We start from the raw sequence: 20,946 nt of genomic DNA, 5'->3' as shown, positions 1-20,946 counted from the left end.
TTGTAATTTTATATCCAGCTATTTAAGAAGATGAGGCCAAGCCCTGAGTGACAGACACTTTGATGAAACAACACATGAATTAAACATAATTACACAAGAAAAACAGTAAAACAGAACTAATCATCGAGGCCCCCATGTTGTACTGCGAGCAGTGACATTTGCATTGGCACAGGGCATTCCCATCCGGAGAGCTCCAAATCCTCCATGAATATCAGTAATTAAATAGTCTGCAGCACAGCCAGAGAGAGGCAAGTTTTGCTGCCCTCAGTTTTGCAGAGAGCAAGGTCGACATCCCACCAAGACCCACAGGAGCACTGGCTGCCTGCATTGCCCCATGTGCTCCCTGCTACCTGCACAGGCAGGGGACTTCTCCACCTCCTCTTTGCTCTTTGAAATGTCTTCCACTTTATTAGGCCGTTCCCACTGGAAAAGATGCTGTAGGCTCCACCTAGATTGGTCTCAAAATTCAGACCTGGGATCTGCAGTCGTGGTCTCACTAGGGAAGACTCGATGTATTTCCCCTCATAAAATTAAGATGTAATTTTACACGGGCCTGCCTGCTATAAACCTGTCTCCATATGCAATGTTCTCCCTATCCATATTTCGTCTAGAAAAAGAGAATATAACTGGGTTCAGGAAATCTGCTTTTTTCTCTAGGTTTCTATGCAAGCTGGATCTCAAAGCCCTTCTTTATGTCAACAGTAGACAACTGTTTCATAGACTCCATCTAGCAGGGTTGGTAACTAACCTAAAAATGGCAGATGGAAGCATTAAATATTTATTGGACTAGAGTGCACTGATTTTGGAAATTAACACTTTCCAAATTACATCTGTGTGAACAGTAATTAAGCAGTCAGGCACAGTCCAGTCCAGGTTCTGAGTAAGCTGCAACTCTTTTTGCAAAACATATGTATACATAAAAAATGCTAAAGCGCAATGAACTAACACTTCTCTGCTGATTTCCATCTGCACACACCAAAGTGCTCTGCAATCAGGAATTAAAAATAATTAAAACTTTGGAATGGTTTTCTGCATAAAGTTGGAAGAGAGGGAGCCCTTGTGGCAGGCACTCAGGCATCACGCCAGTTAAGATTGCAGACAGCAGGAGTAGATGATGTATTGCTTTAAAATATCGAGGAGTCCATGACCTCATGTTCCCTGTGCTACTAATACTAGGATTGAACTGGTGGTAACGGTGGGATTGAACTGCTGCTTGTAGCAGCAGGAAACCATGAGAAAAGTGCAACTGATACAGTCCTTACAGGCTCCACACGTGTTCAATTGCAATTGTAAATAGCATACAGGTGCTATTTGCTTTTGAGCTCTCTTCTTCATGTGGGAATAGATTTGCTCAAGAGATATTGGAGTTTTATTCCCTTAAGCAGAATACTAACCTCCCACTGGTGTTATTGCACTAGCAGTAATGAGACTCATGTGGCCTCTTCTCTAACAGACCCTTTTCAAAAGAAAACATGCTTTAAGACTGCTTTAAAAGTAGCTTCCTTTTTCAGAACTGCAGGTCTTCCTTTCAAACACTGTTCAATATCCTTTCCAGGACTATTCCCAGTCGCCATGCCTGCACGACCAGGATCTCATGAAGGTAAGTGTGTCCTATTCATTAAAGCAATAGCTGAAGCCTGATTAAAATTAATGTTTGATTGAATCTTAGTGAATTGGAAGCTTTGAGTACCACTCTGCAACTTTTCCTTCTTCTTCAGAGACTGCTATACACTGTATTTTGTTACCATAGCTGGATTTTTTCCATGCTCTGACTACATCACTGCAGTTTTACTTTCTCCCTTCCCCCAAAACATATGTACTTAAAAGCCCACCAGAAATGAACAAACCCACCTACACAGGGATGGGGACTGTGTAAACCAGAGTCTGAGCTCTCCTTGAGCGATGATGGTGAAAGGGCAGAGGCTCCCCACAAGCTGTGCTTGAGAATAAGGAGCTTTTTCTTATTCTACAGGCAACGCTGGGCTTTGCCCTGGTGGTCCAGCCAGAGAGCAATCCTGACCCCACGACAAAGCCCATCCCCAGGTACCAGCTGCCTGCAGCAGTACGTAGGAGGGAAATGTGGATCTGGCTCCACAGCAGCACCAGCACCTACAGCATGAGCCCCAACTGGAGCATGGGACAGAGGAGGAGAAATCGAAGAGCTCCTTTGGCTTAGCCCAGCAAAGTCAGAAGAGGGGTCTTGGCAAAAAACCCCTCTGAAAGCATAAGAGAGGGGTCTTAGATACAGTGAGTGGTAGTACTCTGTACAGACACAGTTAGGAGCTCAAATGGGATGTGGATGTGCTGGCAGGGTTAAATTCATTTTTTCTGTGTACACATGCACACAGGCATCTGTTTGCTTTCTCTTTTTCCCTCCCATTCCAAGGAGCAGATTGGATTCGGGTTCCCAGGAGCTCCTAAAAGCTTGTGAGCAAGTTTGCAGGAGATGAAGAGACCAAGGCTGCTAGGGGACTTTAATGAGAACTACTTCTATTCTCATGGTGCAGTTAAGAGTCACATAATGAAACAGAGGCTGGCTTGTTTGTTTTTTAATGAGCTCTATTTATATTTGACTTTAACTATCCTCATTCATTTTCTCTGAATCAAACCTCTACTGCTGCAATCTTGTGCGCCAGAATTAATAAAGGGCAGCTATAATCTGATTTACTGCATAGTTCCAAACATGAACGTACTCGCAGAAGGGGTTGACAGTTTACAGTGGCAATGTTTTAAAGCAGAAGAATTGACAGCAAAATTGAATATAACTTCTCAAGTACCTTGCAGAAAGCTGGAGTAATCCTGCAGGCTTGTGTGGAGGCATTTTTCTTCCTGCTTGTTGTAACACCAAGAGGTTAAGGCTGCTGTTAAAGCTAGGTTTATGGTTTGCAACCTGGAAGCAGGTGAAAAGCAGGTGCCTTATCTGACAGATTTCATCTGGCTGTTAGGGATGCAAAAATCAAGGGGGTTTGTGGTTCACTCCCTATGTAGAGGATTAGAATAAAAATCAGCAGTGCCATTCCCTTGCCTTCTACCCCTCCTCGAAACAGAGAAGCCACAGTTTTCAACACAGCTAGAAATTTGAAATGGAGTTTTTCTCCTTGGAGGAAGAAATTTTGCCCCTATCTATCTCCATATTTAAGCTTTTAAATTAACACAGGGAAGCAGCTGTGTAATTAAGTCAGCTTGGGGATGAACAGTGTAATTCAAGAGAGAAATACTATCTTAATTATATACATTAATATTCTGCTAAGGAGATGCTTATCACAAAAAAAATATATAGATAATGAATGTTATTGAGCAAGGAAGGCCACTAAAAATATAGAAATAACAGAGAGGGTGCCAGTCCAAGACACAGCAGATGACTGCATGGTGTGAAAGCAGCTCCCAGCTGCAGAGGAAGCACCCAGTGAGTGACAGATAACACCTGTATCTGAACAAGTAGAGACTGGTCAAAAGTCATCTGTTGTCAGAGGTGAATACTGAATGAGGGACTTCTGTGTCAAAGGGAGAGTTGCCCCATGGCTGACCCAGCTGCTTGGGAAGGATTTCTGGCTGCAGTCGCATCTCTTTTTCTGTGAAGAAATGCAAAATGGAGCATATTCACAGAAACAGGCAGCAAAGGGAGAACTGGAGGTCAGGATGGGGGGGTTAAAGAGAGGAATTTCGTTTGCTGAGTTGGGGACTGGGATGCCCTTCTGTTGCAAGGACACACTTGAGTCCCCATCTACAGACCACCCCAATCGTCAGGTGGGGATCAGCATCTGGCACTGGGGGCTGGCAGGGGAGACTGGTTTGCAGATATGGAGCAGCCAGTGCACATGGGACAGGAGCAGCGAGGTTTAGGAGCTGGGGAATGATGTCTGTCACTGCCCGAGATGGGATGGAGCATCCCTCATCAGAGCCACAATGTGATCCCACAGTGTTCCCCTGTCTCTAACTGAGGCTTGCATTGCAAAGCTACAGCATCAGCTGATCAAGAGAGGAAAGAAAGGAATTCCTTGTGGGTTTAAAATGCCACAATGTGGTGTGAAAATCCCAATTCCCAGTACAGACCAAGAAAAATAACACAAAGTCTCAGAAAAGCCAGAGCTGCCTTGCTTGTATTGAAACACTGATTTAAAGGGAGCTTGCAATTGGACAGCACAAAGAGCCCTCTGGTCGCAGGTGCATGAGCTGAGATTTGGGGTTTTCTTGCTCACAGCCTCATCACAGGGCCCTGTGCTCCTGTCAGCCTCAAGAAGAGGGGCAGGCTTCGTGTGTGAACAGATCTCCAAGGAAAACCCAGGTGCTGAAGAAAACAGGGCTGGGAGTATAAAAGCATTGCTCTTTCTGCTGAACGGCCAATGAACCAACATTGCCAGGGGTGCTATTTGGGATGGGATTGCAGTGCAAGTGCAGAAATGCCTGAACCGGCTCAGGTGAAGGGTGCAGCATGGCTGCATTAACCACCCCAGGGGGTGGGCAGGACCAGTGCACCCCTTGAGATCCCCACAGGTGACAAAAGGGTGGCACACATTCAAATGTGTGGAACCGAGTCTCAGGCTGAACTCCACCTTGGTCTGTGACCAACAGGAAAGTCACACAATGTCACATACAATGGTACTTTGCATTTTATGGTGTTTGTAGGAACAAAATGCCAGCCTACTCTTCAGCTAGACCAGGTCTGAATCAGGTCTAAATCATGCTGGATTGATTCACATTTGGTTTTGAAAATGAGAGCTCAGTGAAGAGCCACAGGGACATGTGTGTTAAGCAGTGACAAAGAGAGGATTTAGGTCTGTTCTTGCCCTCCATACATTTTTATTTGGAGACCTCAAAGTGCCATGAGAGGGCATGCAGAAAAACCTCATTTACCCCTCCTGCTCTTTATTCTTCCCAGGAAGCTTAAGCTTTATGCCGTCTCTCTGCAGCAGAAATATGCCAGGAATATTGGGCGAAAAAGATCATTTTCCTATCCCAAGCCAGTTTAAAAAATTATGCCTACAAACGTTGAAGAACTCAGTATCAAAATGGCATGTGTCAGAAACACAGCAATTCAGCTGTCCTGGAGAGCAGTGCTCTATTCTGCACACAGCAAAGGGAAGGGCGGGTTGAGGACCGAGCTCCCATTTAGCAGAGTCATTCGCCAAAATTCCTATGTCCTACAAAGCCACGGGCCAAGGTGGTGAGGAGCAGCTGCTCAGTCCCTCTATTGCAGAACAATTTGGATGCAGAGACAAACTTTGCCTTCAAATCAATCCCAAGATCCACTGCATGAAAGTCGTTATGCTGCACAGGAAAAGCAGCAACATTTTGCCTTAGGGCTGGAATGGCATCCTGTGGTCCAACCACCCCAATGTCTTCTTTACAAAGCAAAAAACTCAACAGTGCTCTCCTGTGGGCTCCCAGGAGCCCAGCACTTCAATGGGATGGGATGGGACAGGCTGGGATGGGGCAATTCAGTAAGAAGAGCCCAGACTTTCCATTTTAATCCCTAAAAGGTTTAGGAAACATTTCTCTCTCCCAGCTCTTCATCTGCGTGGTTTTGACACTACAGAGGTAGGGCAGTGTTCCGGACTTTACCTCCTGCAGCTTGTTACACACAAGGCTAACAGCCCTACTGCCTTCCCCTGGGAAGGGCACCCATATCACAAACAAACGTTGGATTGTTACTCATCTTAACTATAGCGAGGACCAAGGTCTCATTAATTAGCATGGACATTTACAATGGAGGCCATGAGATATGAGTGAGATGAAGATGGATGAATTCCAAGAGGATCCGGGAGCAAAAAGGGGCTGCGAGAAATGATTGGGCATTTTTTATTCTGTGTTTTCCTTGTAAAAAGACATTATTAATGTTTGAATTCCCTTTCATGTTAGAACAGGACAACTTGCAGTCAGTCTTTTGCCACGTATCTAAATTGCAAGCTGCAGTACACTGCTGAAACGAAAAAGGGACCCTTGTACCGGCCAGTCTCCAGTCACTGGGCTTATGTGTGGAGCTGGAGGTCACAGATCAGGAGGTGTTTTCCTGAAGGGTCTGGCTTAGCTTTGGTTCAGAGGATTTGAAAAAAAAATCAATGCAAAAGTTCACCAATTGTGTGATTCTACTGAAGCAAGGTCAAGCTCATGATAAAGTAAAACCATCTGCTGTTTCAGACTTTCACCCCAAACCAGAATAAACCTATTTTGATGCTCTCATGGACTTGGCTCCTTCCACTGTCTTCATGTGCTCCAGTTTGACATTATCAGGCATTCAGACTCCTTGGATGAGATCCTGAGTCATTGACCAGTGGGATTAAAATAAAGATCAATTGAAAACAATCATAGAATCATAGAATAGTTAGGGTTGGAAAGGACCTCAAGATCATCTAGTTCCAACCCCCCTGCCATGGGCAGGGACACCTCACACTAAACCATCCCACACAAGGCTTCATCCCACCTGGCCTTGAGCACTGCCAGGGATGGAGCACTCACAACCTCCCTGGGCAACCGATTCCAGTGTCTCACCACCCTAACAGGAAAGAACTTCCTCCTTATATCCAATCTAAACTTCCCCTGTTTAAGTTTCAACCCGTTACCCCTTGTCCTGTCACTCCAGTCCCTGACGAAGAGTCCCTCCCCAGCATCCCTATAGGCCCCCTTCAGGTACTGGAAGGCTGCTGTGAGGTCTCCACGCAGCCTTCTCTTCTCCAGGCTGAACAGCCCCAACTTCCTCAGCCTGTCTTCATACGGGAGGTGCTCCAGTCCCCTGATCATCCTTATGGCCCTCCTCTGGACTTGTTCCAACTTGTTTCCAACAAAACAAATGCATTGGTGTTTCTTTAGTACATTTTCTGATGGTCGAGTCATTAGGTCATATTCCCTTTATACCTTGCAGGTTTTATCTGTAACAGAGAAGTATATAAAATTGAGGGGAGATTAAACAAAAGCTAGGATTCTCATGCAATCCCTTCAGTCCAGCAGCTGAGGCTTTAAGATAAAAGATCAGTTACCATGAGAGCTAGGAAAGCTGCCTCAATTCATGGCTCTTTTCTGTAAGACAATGCCAACAGCAGAAACAGCTGTCCTGTTTCTGAGCACTGCGTAAAACCCCATTTCTCACCTTCATCCCTACTGTGCTGCTAAGCCCTAGGCAAGGGCTTTCAGAATTTAACAGAGAAACCCAAATCTGGTTCTGAAGATGCAACCCTCTGGCAGAGGTACTGGGACAGGGGAAGCTCAGCAGAAGGGGAGCAGATGCAAAACTCACCAAGTCATGAGTATGCCATTAGGGTAGAGGGCAGAAAGGCCTGCAATCTACATCACTTGGAGAGTCAGGAAGACACTTGGTCTATGACTCTGATAAGTGTCATCAGTGGGCAGGGACACACTCTCACTTTATCTAAAACCTTTTTTAAAACAAGCCAGAAAATCCCATTACCACTGGTGTGGGGCTTTCTGACTTGGGTTAAAAGCACAATATATAAAACGTGAGCAAGAACTACGATGCTCAAAACAGCTTTCCTCTGTCCTTTGCTATCCTGCTGAGCATGTCTGGGGCTATAAAAAGGCACTTCATAGATGAGACACAAGCACAAGAGCATGTCTCTCATTCTGATCTGCTTCTGTGTTTATAACCATCGCTTATCTAATGACACTTAGGAAGTGTTACCAAGGAGACTATTTGCATCCTGCACCATGTTGCTAAAGCAACACTGATGAATTAGATGCAGCTCTCTTAGCCTTCACCTACTGTATTTGTATTGCTATTAAAATGAAAGAGTCACAGGCTTAAACTATATTTGGGTCATTCGCTCATCCAAACACCTGAAAATAGTCCAGTGGCAGCAGCTACGGAGTTCCCACATAAATCTAGCACATCTAGGTCTCCATCTCTTACATGTATTTCTAGCTTGCCTGTCAATGTGACCTGCAGACAAAGCAAGCCATCTTTTCTTTCATACTATGACCTTCCTCCACAGCACGTGTTTTCCCTATATGCCTGGCTTTTATTTGAATACATCAGGAGATTTTAACTGTCATAAATAATTACAGCATCTCAGTATTTGGTGGAGCATGGCAGAAGGCAATTTGTACATAGCATTAATTTTTGAGGCACAAGATGGCTCAGAGGCACTGGAAATGCGACAACTTGCCTGAAGTTTATGGGTCAACTGTTCAACCTCACCCTGAGTCTTGGTTCAGCTGTAAAGAGGCACCATTCAAGGGCTTCAAGAAGGCCCATGGAAAGATTAAAAGGCTAAATAATGACTAATAGGGTAAAATACTCTTTAATGAGGTGATGATAAAATCAAAAGAATTTAAAACCATTAAGAGCTGGAAAAGAGCTATAAACAAAAATAAAGAACAGGGGCTTTTTTAGGTGAAATAACAGAATAAATTAATCAAAGAAGCACAAAATACTGCTAGGAAGGAGAGTGAGCAAAAGAGGTGTGTTTGCAATGGTTTCCAAAGCCGATAACAGCTTCTCTAGAGTTTGGACATTTGTCAATATGCTAAAAAACATGTTTAAAATTAAAACACTCTCCATGTTAATGCATAAATATGGGCAACTGTCAGGAACTTTACAGCAAATATTACAATTGTGTAACAATATATTATATGCAGTTGTACATATACAATAAATTGTATTCTTTAAGATACCAAGGTCTCTGAACTCAAGTATTCTGGTGTAAATATAGAGCAAACTATTGCCCCCACAGCATTCTATTCTGATGGTCTGAGAAGTACACTCTTGGGCAACAAACACATAATAATATAATACTATCCTACCAGCACCAAGCTGGGACTCTCCATCACTATTTAATATGTTTATTCCAAAAATAAGTCCTGCTTTTAACACTTTCAAATTTAACAGATAAACTCAGGCAAGGACATAAATACTTGGCATCTGTCACTGAATTCAATCAGCTCTCTGAATCAGAGCAAAAGCACCCTGTTCCAGCTCTGCTTTAGTGCATAATATAGTTTGGGTGACTCTTATTAATAAATATTTGCTTTAGCCCAGAAGCATTGCTAAAAGCACACCTGGGAGCATTTTGCTATATATAAAACCTCTGTTCCAACAACAAATTTGATATGCCCGCAGAATCTAATCACAAGAAAGTAGCTCTCCTTCCTGCTGAATAGGCTACAGCAAGAGAAAGCCCAAGTCCAAAAAGCATTTCACCGGCCAGCCCTTGTAATTGCTTATGCCTGGGAATTTAAGATGAAATACCAGAATCTGGGCTGGTAAAAAGTTTGCTAACAGTCTCGGGCGCCAGTTCAGCCAGGCAGGTATGTCCTTTGGCTTTTAACAAGATTTAAGGATGTTTTTCAGAGGGCTGCAAGAGACAGAAGAGCCAACTGCGTGAGTCAGTGGTAGCTGAACGCCATCGCCTCCTCTCAGAAGGATGCCGCCGATGCTTTGCCAAGCAAGGAGGGGGTGATGTGGGCAGACGGGGGTGAGTGCTGCTCAGCTGCATTGAGAAACTGGGAATACAGGGGGAAGACCTCAAATCCCAGCATTTCCCCAGGAGACAGAACTGGATCACATGAACTCTATGGTGATTAATGGATGTAGGACTACTGTGTTCAGCAGATGAATTGAGTCTTTCTCCTGATGAATTGTTGTGCAAAATATAAATAAATCATTTCACCTCCCTAGACATCAGCCTATTTTAGGATGAGGGGATGGCACAAGCTCTTTCTTGCCTCCCTTCAACAGCGGCAGTTCCTCAAGTTTTGTCATTGCCTTAATTCCTCCATAAGAAGGTGTAATAAAGGCACAGAGAGGATTTCTGTAGCTGGCAACAGCTGCAGAATATGTGTGTGCCCACCATCACACTTTGCTGAGCTGCCTGCACATGTGCTGACATGGTGCTGGTGAAGAGCGTCCTCCAAGCCACATGGTGGAGAAGCCACCCTGCAGCAAGTGAGCAGTGGGGTCTGAACAAACATTCAAACATTCTTCCTAACTCCCATCATAAAGCAAAAAGAGGATGGTTCAAGTCTCGTGGGGCTACAACAGCTGTATTCCCTCATGCTTCCTCCCATGGCCCCAAGAAAACTCCACCAAAACTGCCTTGTAGAATGCAGTCTGCAGTCCTGTGGGGGAAAGAGTTATTCTTGTCAACACACAAAGGCTGCAGAAGGTCAGTTTTAGCTGGGAATTTCAAGGGAAGCTTTCCCAGGACTCAGGCTTCCTCTCTGACTTCAGGTGCCTTACGTGAAATGGGCCAGGGAAGGCTCCAGGGAAGGGTTAGAAATAAGGATTTGCATCACCAGCAAGGCAGAGAGAGAGGAGGAGGGGAGGTATCACCCTTGCCATCAGCCCACTCCTCTTTCTGCCACGGGAAGTAAGATCAAAAGGAAAAAGGTTTTCTCTGTGCTTGTTATGCCTCTGTGAAATTTTCTAAGGACTTTCTGTTGGTTTTGGATCAGGTCCTAGACCCATGTGGACAAAACCCATAGTGTATGATGTGTCTGGATTATATATTAGCAAAAGGGTTCCCTCTGCGATCAATCAAGCATGTAGAACACTGTACTAAAACATGCCCCGCTCCATATCTGACCCAATGGAGTTGGCATGAAGAAGTTCTCACCACACCCTGAGAAACGCCGTTGGACTATGAATTGTCATTACTTCCCTCATCTCAGTTCCTACATAGCCTTATCTAAGCTATGTCATAAATCTTCTGGGTTTTATCTGAACTCTCCTCCTCTTAGTGACATTCTGTACTTCTCAATAATGTTGTCTCCATGTAAATTACACGGGGCACAGCAGTAATGCTCCAGCAGAAGCAAGGGAAGCAGTGGGAAATAGCTAAAAGCTATGAACTGTATTCCTACTTGTAATCTTCTGTCATATTCCAAGTTGGAAGATTAGATAACGAGACTATTTATAGGGGCATTGCTGGGTGTGTATCACAAAACCTTTATTGTAAGACCAGGGGCAAGTACGAAATTTCAATTTTGCCTGCCATTTCCCCGTGTCACAGCTTCATTTGCACCACCGCATCTTTTCTTTCACGGGGGGCTATTAATAATAGATGTAGCATTAACATTTCCAAATTGGGAGTTTACCCTCGGTCTCTGTTCCCACCCATAGCTCAGTAAATTTTCATGTTGGACTGACAACCGGAGACTGACAGTATCTGCTCAGCCACCAGACACACATTGTGTGGGCAACAGCAACCAGAGCTCACTTCATTCACTGCTAGCTGCAGGACTTCTCTGGCTGAAATCTCAAGCTGCTTTCTAATCTCTCTGCTAAGTCCTCCCCTCATACCAATAAGTTCTGAGAACAACTGTCCTAAGAAAAGGCACTGAACACCAGATGATGGCTTTAAACTGAAATAGGGTATATTTAGACTGGACATTAGGAAAGAGTTCATTACTGTGAGGGTGGTGAGGCACTGGAATGGGTTGCCTAAAGAAGCTGTGAATTCTCCATCCCTGGCAGTGATCAAGGCCAGGTTGGATGGGGCCTTGAGCTACCTGGTCCCTGCCCATTGCAGGGGGCTTGAAAGGAGATTGTCTTTAAGGTCCCTCCCATCCCAAACCATTCTATGGTTCTATGATTTAAACAGGGAGAAGGTTTTGCACCTTTATTTTATGCCTGTTAAGAGGTGTAAACATATAAGGGTTGTCCATTAAAACAGGAACACATACAGAGATGGGAGTGAGAATGAGAAATCCAGTGCTAACATCACAGCTTACTCAGGTCCCTTTTAATGCCTTCACTGCATTTTTTAATAAAGAAAGTAAATTATTTCAACTACTTCTTTCTGTATTTGCTGAAATTCTGCAACATAATCAATTAGTGAGGCACATTTTCTCTTTTCCATTTTCCATCGTATCTATTCAAGTGACTCACTCACGTAATACGCAGATTCTGTTTGCAACATTTACAGTTATTTGTATCCTGTCTTCTACAGTGACTCAATATTTCTATGGGAAACCATCTCTTCCCTTCCTACCTAGTAATTACTTGTTAAGTACAAAAAAAAAAGGCATTCAGCATCCACAAAAATGGTCCTGCAAGACAGACAGAGAGATAGATAGAGAAAAACACAATGGCACCAGTTGCTCAAATCAAAGAAATCCCAAGTGATACCAATACAATTAGATGTTATATTAAACAGGCATCTCTTAAGGAGGAGATTTGAACTAACCTATGATGAAGAGTTGAAATCTGGGTGGTAAAATAAGCTTTGGATCTGTGGCTGCTTGGCTTACCTGACAAAAGTCTGTCCAGAAGCAAGTTAAAACTCTAACACCAAGCTTTACATTAAATGGTGTTGATGAGCAGCAAAGCACAAAACACAGTCACGTCTCCATCCAAGTAGCAGTTAAATGGAAATCAAGCAGAGCTTTATGCCTAACAGAGGATGAAAGATGATCAGTGCAGTTTTCAAATTGTATGTTGACATAAGGGAAGTAAATGTAAATTGGAATGAATCAAGCATAACATGATTACATTTCTTCTGCCTGGGTCAGGGTGAGAGCTACAGCTTTCAAGTATGGTGAAGCCAGAGGGATGTCCAGAGAGGGGCTGCTTGCAAAGATTTTCAAGCTCCTTTTCAGCTCTTAAAGTAGGAAACCAATACCCCAAAACTGCCCCTGATTAATTTCACTAGGACAAAAGATCCCAGATTTCCAGCTGTGCTTAGCATCCGATGGTCCCTTGTCCCTTCAGAAACTGGGCTACTTCTCTGTTACCTCGCTGGTTAGTTTCTGACACTGGCACTGGCTAGTTCCAGAGCTACCCAGCCATTGTTTTGCTGAATCGATCCTCTCAAGCCCTGATGCTAGACATCATGTGTTCTGGCCATGTCATAAAAATGATGAGCTCAACAATCAATAGAAAATCCCTGCATATGCCCATGCACTTGCGGTAAGCCCACACATGCCGGAACATCTGAGAGTTACCCGTGACCAGTCTGAAACTCTAGTACTGAATACAAAGGAACAGAGGAAGGGGACTCTGCAAGTAATGCCAGTACCTTAGAATTTCGTTTGTCCAAAATTTTCTTACTGGCTCTTTTTTTTTTTTTTCCAGAAGAAGTATTTCTATGAAGTGGAGTTTTTTTAACTAAAAAACCTGCATGCATTTTATCTCTGGGACTGGCTAAGAACTATTTGCATTTACTTTTCAGAGTTTTGTATTGAATAGCCCTGAAGTTTAACCTGACAGTTTTCTGAGAGATGAGACTCCTTCCCTACGCTTTAGCAAAGAATAGAACCAAGGTGGACTAATGGAGAATTGTACAAACATAATCCCACCGTAGCATACTCCACCCTGTAATTTTAAAACACAATCCCATTTTAATCCTGGAAGGCCAAATATAACTAGGAGTGTAAACATTAACAAGAATCTTATATACAACATGCTTTTATCAGCTGGAGTTCCCCAAGAACAAATGGAGATGAAAACCTACCCCACCTCAATTTTAACCACATAACTTCATCAACCTAGATCTTAGTATGAGTATCCAATACTCATACTAATATGTCAGTATTCAAGTAGCTGCTTTCCTCCCCAGCTACATAGCTAGCAATACCTTAGTTAGCTAGTCTAAAAGGTAGTTCAGGTTCATGTATACGTGTCACAGTTACAGCAGAAACCTTGAACATTGCTGGACCCAAAGTTTCAGCTAAAATTCAGCTCACATCCTCAGAACTACTTTGGGATTTGTCCATTTGTGGTACATAACTGAGTACCTCCACAATTATGTTACTAAGGTTAATCTTAGACCAACCATTTCTGGATGGAGACAATCACAAAATACAGACACTGCAGACTGCACTCCTTGGGACAGTTCAGAACGGGATTAACTCAGATGTCCTAATACCTCAAGGCAGACCAAGTCAGAGCATGTGTGGATCCCCAGCTTGAAACGAATAGCCACCAGGAAGAGAAGCACTTCAAGTGCCACATGTACTTATGCACTTGCCATGGGCAATAATTTCAGTGGTGCAGAAGTTGCTGATTCCTGCAATTATCCCAGCAGCAGTAGGTAAGAACAGCCACCAAATCTGAATTTTTCCAAGCTTTTGCATTAGAAATCTTCTCAGATAGGGGGATAACCACAAAATCTGCTACATCAGCAGTCTGGGAAACAAAATGAAGTGGGGGCTACTTATGTCTTCATTATTCAGGAGGTCAATGTAAGAACCTGCTTTCTCTTACTCCAAAACAGCCACAAATGCAAAAGTACCTTTATTTGTCAAAATCACAGGATGCAGGAGACAGAGCCTCATCCAAGAAAGCTTGAACATGGACTTTGTCACTATCTCTGCTGTCCCCTGGATAAAGCCTGGACTTCGATGCTGCCATGGCAATGAACCACTCTTTAAACACCCAGGCAGGGACATTCATGGAAAAGAGGATGAACCTAGCTAGAAATCGGCCAACACCAGAGCAGGCTCTATCCCTCCCCATCTACCACTACTATGTCTTAACAACCCAGCTCCAGCTTTCACTGACATGGAGAAGTTTTATGTTCTCATTTCAGCATTATCTTGAGCATCTAAACACACGTAGCCTTAGAAAGACACCCTTGGGAAGCTCATATGAGCAGGACAAGTGTGTGGTCTTTGTATGTAGCAAACTTCAGATGATTTCTCTTTCATGGCCTCCTCCAATCTCTCATAAAATTGGACCCCTTTTAGCATCCATAACATCCACTACTAATGAGCTCTACAGAGCTGCTAGCTACTGCAGATGGCTAAAGTCTCCTTTTGTTCAAAAGAAGCTGGAATCTACTAACTTCATTTGATGGCCTCCTAATTCTTGTACTGGAAGAGATAGTGAAGAGTGGAGCTTTGCTCCTTCTTTACGTGCCAGTCATTTCCCACCCTAGTTGTCCCTTTTGTCCAGACATAAGAGTCCTAGTTTATTCAATCCTTCTATAATCCAGGCTTTTGACTGTCCCTGTTGCCCTCTTGTGAATGCTTTCCATTTCTTTTTTATCTTTTTTAAGATGGTAAAATGGGAAGAACCAGAACTACACAAAATACTCAGATTTATACATTCTAATCATGGCCTCTATTTTCTTCTGTTTGGCTTCCCTTATAGTTTCTAGTATTTCGTTTGCTTTTTTTAACTGCTCCTGAACCTTGCATTAACATTTTCAGCTCCATCATCCCACTGATGTTTTGGTTCCTACTGGTTTTCAAAAGCAGCCTTTCTTGCCCTTGAAAAATAGTGATCATCACCTGTGGGCAAAGCACCCCATGATTTCCTGGGGAATTTCTGACAATGTGCAGCATTACCTGCTCCACCAACAGCCTTCAGGACCTTATGAAAAAGATGATGGGAAAGGAAAAGTAGGATTGATAAATTGCCGTGTGTGAAGGACTGAGCCATTGTAGGCAGTTTAAATGCAATAAATCAAAGTTCAACAGCTTGGGAAAAAATCTGGTGCTTGGGAAAAGGTCATATAACCTGAGAATCTCAGGCAGGAAAAACTTTATACCTACAACCCAGCCACACCGACAGGTCCGAGGGAAACAAGCACGAGCCAGGACAAAATGAAAGCAGAAGGGCAGGAAGCAGGAGGCATCCTTCAAAGCCTTGAGCAATGAAACTTCTGAGTCTGTAGGGCCGGGAGAAAATGAAATAGTACTTCAAAGAAGAACCGGTTATGACAGCAATGGGAGCTGAGGCTCTCTCACAGAGTTACTACTGGCACCACCCCCTGGTGCCCTGCTTGCACCCTAACTTCTAATCCCCACAGTCATCAGCTGCTGATGTCCTTTTACTCCCCGCTTAATTTTATCTAGAGAGTGCACAAAATGGAGCTGGCAGCAGAGTAGGCTTTCCTATCAACGACATACAGTTATTAAAATGCCTACAGCAGATGCCAGATTACTATCTTCTGCATGTATTTCAGAAGCTCATAAAATACCGGTGAAAGGAGAAAAATGTCTGACATATTTATGTGTCAGTGGGATATAAAGTTTGGAACAGCAACTTCAAAAATGCAAGCAAAGACTGTATAAGCATGACTGGTATCCCCTGTGGGCCAGGAAAAGCAGCAAGGCCCCTGCCTCCTTAGTGAAGTGTTGTACAGCAGGCTGTTTCTGGGAGCTTGCAGCCAGAAAGTCAGTCACATCCTTCAGCAAATAACTGCTGACTCCAACTCCAGGTTTCCTAGCAAAAGACAGGACTAAGAACCATCCTGCCAAGGTGCCAGTCTGCTTCATGAGATACTCTGGAATTATAAACCCCAAATCATCCTACAGAGATCACCCAGGCACATGAGTAAGATCTATCTGTATGAATGAGCAGTAAGTACAGGGGACCGTGGAAGAACACAACACAACATGACTCAGATCTCAATGGGAGCCTCCAGATGCCAGTGTAATACAAATAATAAAGAATAACCCATGAGTAATCAGCCACTGATGAAAAGAGGATCTCTGACTAGCTCAGGCTCTCTGTATAATATAGTGCATGCATTCTTTTGCATAAATATCACAGGTGTATTAACCCATGAGAAAACCAACAGGAAGAAATCCTGCTTGCTGTCACTCACTGTGGAAGTTTACCTTCCAAGGCAAGATAGGCCTCAGGAAAGAGAAGCAAACCTGAGTAGGAGGCTGGAGGAAAGGATTTAAGAGAGGAGACATTAATACTCCTTAGCTTTCACAATGTCATATAATGTCCTCATAAGTGGCTAAGCCTTCCTGAAGCTGAGGACATGGAGGCAAGTGAGAATGAAGAGCCGCTTGCCCGTGGTGCATGGCAGATTGCATTCAGGTCCTGTGCCTCACCTCTGGCCCAAGGGCTAGCAAAACCTGCATTTCTAGCATCCTGGACCAGCAAATCTGAGTGCTACAAAACAGCCTTAACAGGTTACACAGTCCACACATCACAGTAGGGAGAGTTAAACTTATCCTGCAAAGCTGAGGAATAGCAAAGAAAGAACTGCGATAGCCACAGAGATTTGCAAGATGTAACGCTAGGAAAGAAGGGTAATTTACTGAGCTACACCAGAATTAAAAAGGAACATTAAGGAGATTGAATAGACTATTTTGGAAGAACCCTGGGGCACAAAGACAGGTTGAACTGATGTGTGTATTGAGAAATATTAGATGTCTCCTTGGTTGGTTTAGTGTGAGGTGTCCCTGTCCATGGCAGGGGGGTTGGAACTAGATGATCTTGAGGTCCTTTCCAACCCTAACTATTCTATGATTCTATGATTCTATGGTTGGGACACTTCAAGCCAAACTACCCTCCACTAGTAAATGAACAGTACACAGAGCATGTAAAGGTTATCTTTTTCATCTCAGAATCCAGAAGAATACAGCTGGAGTTTCCCCACTCCGTTCCACTCCAAACAGCCATACACACCTTGTTTGATAGTTATTGCAAACCATATTTCTGAGAGGGTGGACAGCAAAAATACCTGGAGTTTATCTGGTGGCATCATTAAGGAGATTGTTACCAGATACTCATTATCTTTTGCTCATCATGAGGAAAGTACATCACTGTCCACCATCCCAGAGAAATAGCCATGTCTATGAAACACTGAAACACTCACAGGAATGCTGGAATTAATCTCACCTCAACCTCCCCATCGAGTTAGCACAAAGTGACAACCTCCTTCCAGCCACTAGCCATGAATTCCAGATTAGGTAATTCCAAAGTGCTCGTGTCTAGCAGTTCCTAGTGAACAGCAATGTGAAGTCCTTTTATAAAGGGCTGGACGTATCAAATTTTGAAGAACTGTCCTATGCTGAAAGCAACTCTAAAATCATCTTCCTGGGGTTCCAGGTTCACTGTTGCTTGCACCTTCACTAAAGACCTGCCTATTTCAGTTACCTGGTTTTAAAACTGCAGCTGAAACCTGTGAATCAAGTTGGGTGCTTTCCTTCTTCCCCACCACCATCAAAAACAAAGCAAGTGTTCTGCCAGCCGTGCCAGTCTTCAGTGATATTTCTGTGTTGTGCCTTCAATGCCATCAAAAGTATCACGTGACCTTCAAAAGATTTATTTATCTAAAGGTGACCATTTTTAGCCCGACTAACAGAAAAGTATAAAATTTGCCAGTACACGTGGGCGACTGTTCTACTGTGTGTGGAGGTCTTATTTCTTGTACAGCAGAGATGAAGTTGTAAGGTTTGGGGACTGACTTCAGAGTCCCCAGACCACTCAGGAAACTTAATGCCATCATAGCATCTCCTTTAGCAAGAATGAGCCTCAATCACCCCCGGCACCAGGTTAGGAAGAGGTCTCGCCACAGAAGGGAAGTACTGGATGGTGGCCAAATTATCAAAGTTCAATATCCCTAACACTGGGCCAGATACTGAGGGAAGAACTGGGGACCTTCAATTAAAATACGCTCTACAAACTGTTAAATGGCAGATATGTAACAAAACTGTGTGACATTCATACTTTTGCTGCTATGCCTCCAGACCATTCTACAGGAACCTGTCAGATGCAATCAGACTTGTTTATTCTGCATTTAAATGTAGGACCTGAGGCAGCCCAGGTTCAAAAAAAGACAGAAAAGGCACATATTGTCCCTGGCAGTTGCTTGGGTTTTACAACAAAGGCAATGTGTTGTTAACTATTTACTCTATATCAGAAGTATTTCAGTGTTCTGCTACATTACAGTCTCGAGAACATTTCTGCTTGCTTCCCCAGCACAGGTAGAAATGTAATTACAGCGTAAATTAAAGGAAGAAAGAAAGAAAGAAACAAACTGACATTAACAAACACCCACCCCCATTCTCCAAAAACAAAAATCAGGTGATTCATGCAGAGCATCTTCAAAATCTCACGTAAGCCACAGATAATGGATTAAGTGGCAGTGTCCCTTCTGGCTCCAGTTTATAAATTCTTATCTGCTTAAGGTTATTCCAGAAAGATTTCCAGCTGACAGCATGATTCTTAAGAGACAAATCCTCCCTGGCAGTTTGCAATTGCATACCAAATACTACAGCATTGCGTGTGCCTTCATGTTTGCATTGATAGAAGATGATGGTTCAGTGTTTAGGGTTCAGCAGCCCCCTCCTTGCAAGTCTAATTTTAAGCACAGCCATTGTCTGGTCTGAGTTTCAGACTGACTTAGTCCATCACAGAGCAGTAAGCATTCTAGTGTCTCCTTACATGACCATTCAAAAAGCCACGATACAGTCATCCTCAGTTCACACAACTGTTTCAAATCATCCAAGTACAGAGGAAGGGAGCAGAGAGATGTAATGGAAGAACAATGTGAGTATCAGAAAATCCTTCAGTATAACAACCAGTTGCCCAGCTCATCATTAACCATTTCCACTCCCCATGACCATGCCAAAAAAAAGTATCCAACTGCTCATTAAACTGAGGGTGAACAGGAGCATCCCTGTTTTCCATGCTGGTGCCCGCAAATTCTGCAACATACTGGGGAAGCTGCAACAAGTTTTGATCATCTGAAATGGCTGTGGGTGCAGCAGCTTCCCTCATTCCCTGCTTAGAGATGTCTGACATCCTCTAACCACCATCCAGTGCTCTTGGCTGTAAAAATGTGCTTAGTAGCCAGGTAGCATTGAACACTTACAGCGTATGAAAGGGAAATCCCTTTCAAGAATGACAAGTTATTTCCTGCTATGACCCTCCCAGCTTATAGCAAAAGGCAGCAAAAAAGGGCATGGTCAGAGGAGACCTTGGGAAGTCACTCCTGCTCACCTTATGATTTGATTCCCATCCAATTTGACCCCAAGATTGCCCCAACATTTCAGAAAAGAGATTTCATCCTCGTAAAAAACAGAACAAACTGGACAAGGAGCCCCAAAATACCCCCTGCTCTCCTCCAAAGAAGGCTGACTATCTCACTCACATAGATATATTCCTGACGCACCCAGAAAAGACACCAAAGGAAAGCTTTTGTCCACTAAGAAACACTTGAGGACTCTTTGGAGGTCCAATTCCTCTGACTTGTTGTCCCTTGCTATCCTGGGGTGCCACTGCCAGGGGAGCCTGTGCACCAATCAGCCACCCATGGGGCACTGTCAGGGAAGGAGAGGCAGGGGTGGGAGCAGGGCTGGGGTGCCCACACTGCCAAAGGCCATAGGGTGCCAGGCATGGAACCATCCCACTCCGAGGTGCCCACTGAACCCAGCCTGTCCCAAGGTGCCCGGGATACCCGTCCAGCGTGGGGTGCTCAGGGTGCTGTGAGTGCCTAAGCGACTCATCCCAATTTGAGGTCTCTGGGGTGCCAGGGTTTGTGCTCTGCCTGGGTACCCATCCCACCGCGGGGTGCCTAGAGCACCCATCCCGATTTGGGCTACATGGGTGCCGCAGGGTACCGCGGGTGCTCTTCCCGCCGGGGATGCTGGGGGTGCCCGGGGTACCTGTCCTGCTGGGGATACCGGCCGGGCCGTACCTTTGAGGCGGTGGTGGCGGGCGCGGTGTAGGCGGCCCTGGCCGCCGCGGGGCAGTGCGGGGATGCTGGAGAAGCGGCTCCCCATGGTGGCATCCGAGCCGGGCCGGGCGGCACAGCGCAAGGTCTCTCCCCGGGGGCTGTGGCGGCGGCAGCGCTCACTCCGATGCCCACAGCTCCGCTGCTGCTCGCCGCCCGCCGGGCCCCATGCCCCGCCGCTCCGCCGCCCTCCGCTCGGCTCTGCCGCGGCTCGGCTCGGTACTGCGGGGCGGGGCGGCGGCACCGCGGCCCCCCCGCCGCGCCCCGTCGCCATGGAGACAGTTGTTGCGCCCCAGGGTCGAATGGGGGGGGGGGGGGGCAGCGCTGCCGCGCGTCGCCCAGATGTGCCACCGCTGCTGCGACAGGTAAGGGGCACGCAGGTCCCGGTCCCCACCTTCAGATCGGTGCCGGGCACACGGACAGGGGACCCCCGGGAGGGCGGTGGCACGGCCCGGTGCGGGGTCCCTGGGGTACCGGCAGCGAAGACAGTCAGCTTTCCCCCCCGCGCCAAGAGCACCGAGCGGCTCCGGCTTCCCCTCAAATCATAAGGATGCCCCAAGAGGCAGCCGCA

The 20,946-nt window shown here is 45.0% G+C and overlaps 1 protein-coding gene across 1 annotated transcript in view; it reads right to left on the bottom strand.

The window, feature by feature from the left end:
* NEURL1 (neuralized E3 ubiquitin protein ligase 1) overlaps positions 1 to 20,569 on the bottom strand; it is a 164,970-nt gene extending 144,401 nt beyond the window's left edge. Inside the window, exon 1 of the mRNA XM_065672174.1 lies at positions 20,340 to 20,569. Within this exon, the coding sequence (XP_065528246.1) occupies positions 20,340 to 20,424 (85 nt within the window). The 5' untranslated portion in view covers positions 20,425 to 20,569. The remainder of the gene's footprint in view (positions 1 to 20,339) is intronic.
* Positions 20,570 to 20,946: the final 377 nt, after the last annotated feature.

Source organism: Lathamus discolor, chromosome 3, assembly GCF_037157495.1.
Source record: "Lathamus discolor isolate bLatDis1 chromosome 3, bLatDis1.hap1, whole genome shotgun sequence".
Lineage (NCBI taxonomy): Eukaryota > Metazoa > Chordata > Aves > Psittaciformes > Psittacidae > Lathamus > Lathamus discolor.
Note: the sequence above shows the minus strand (reverse complement) of the source record. Positions and strands in the feature narration are given on the sequence as shown.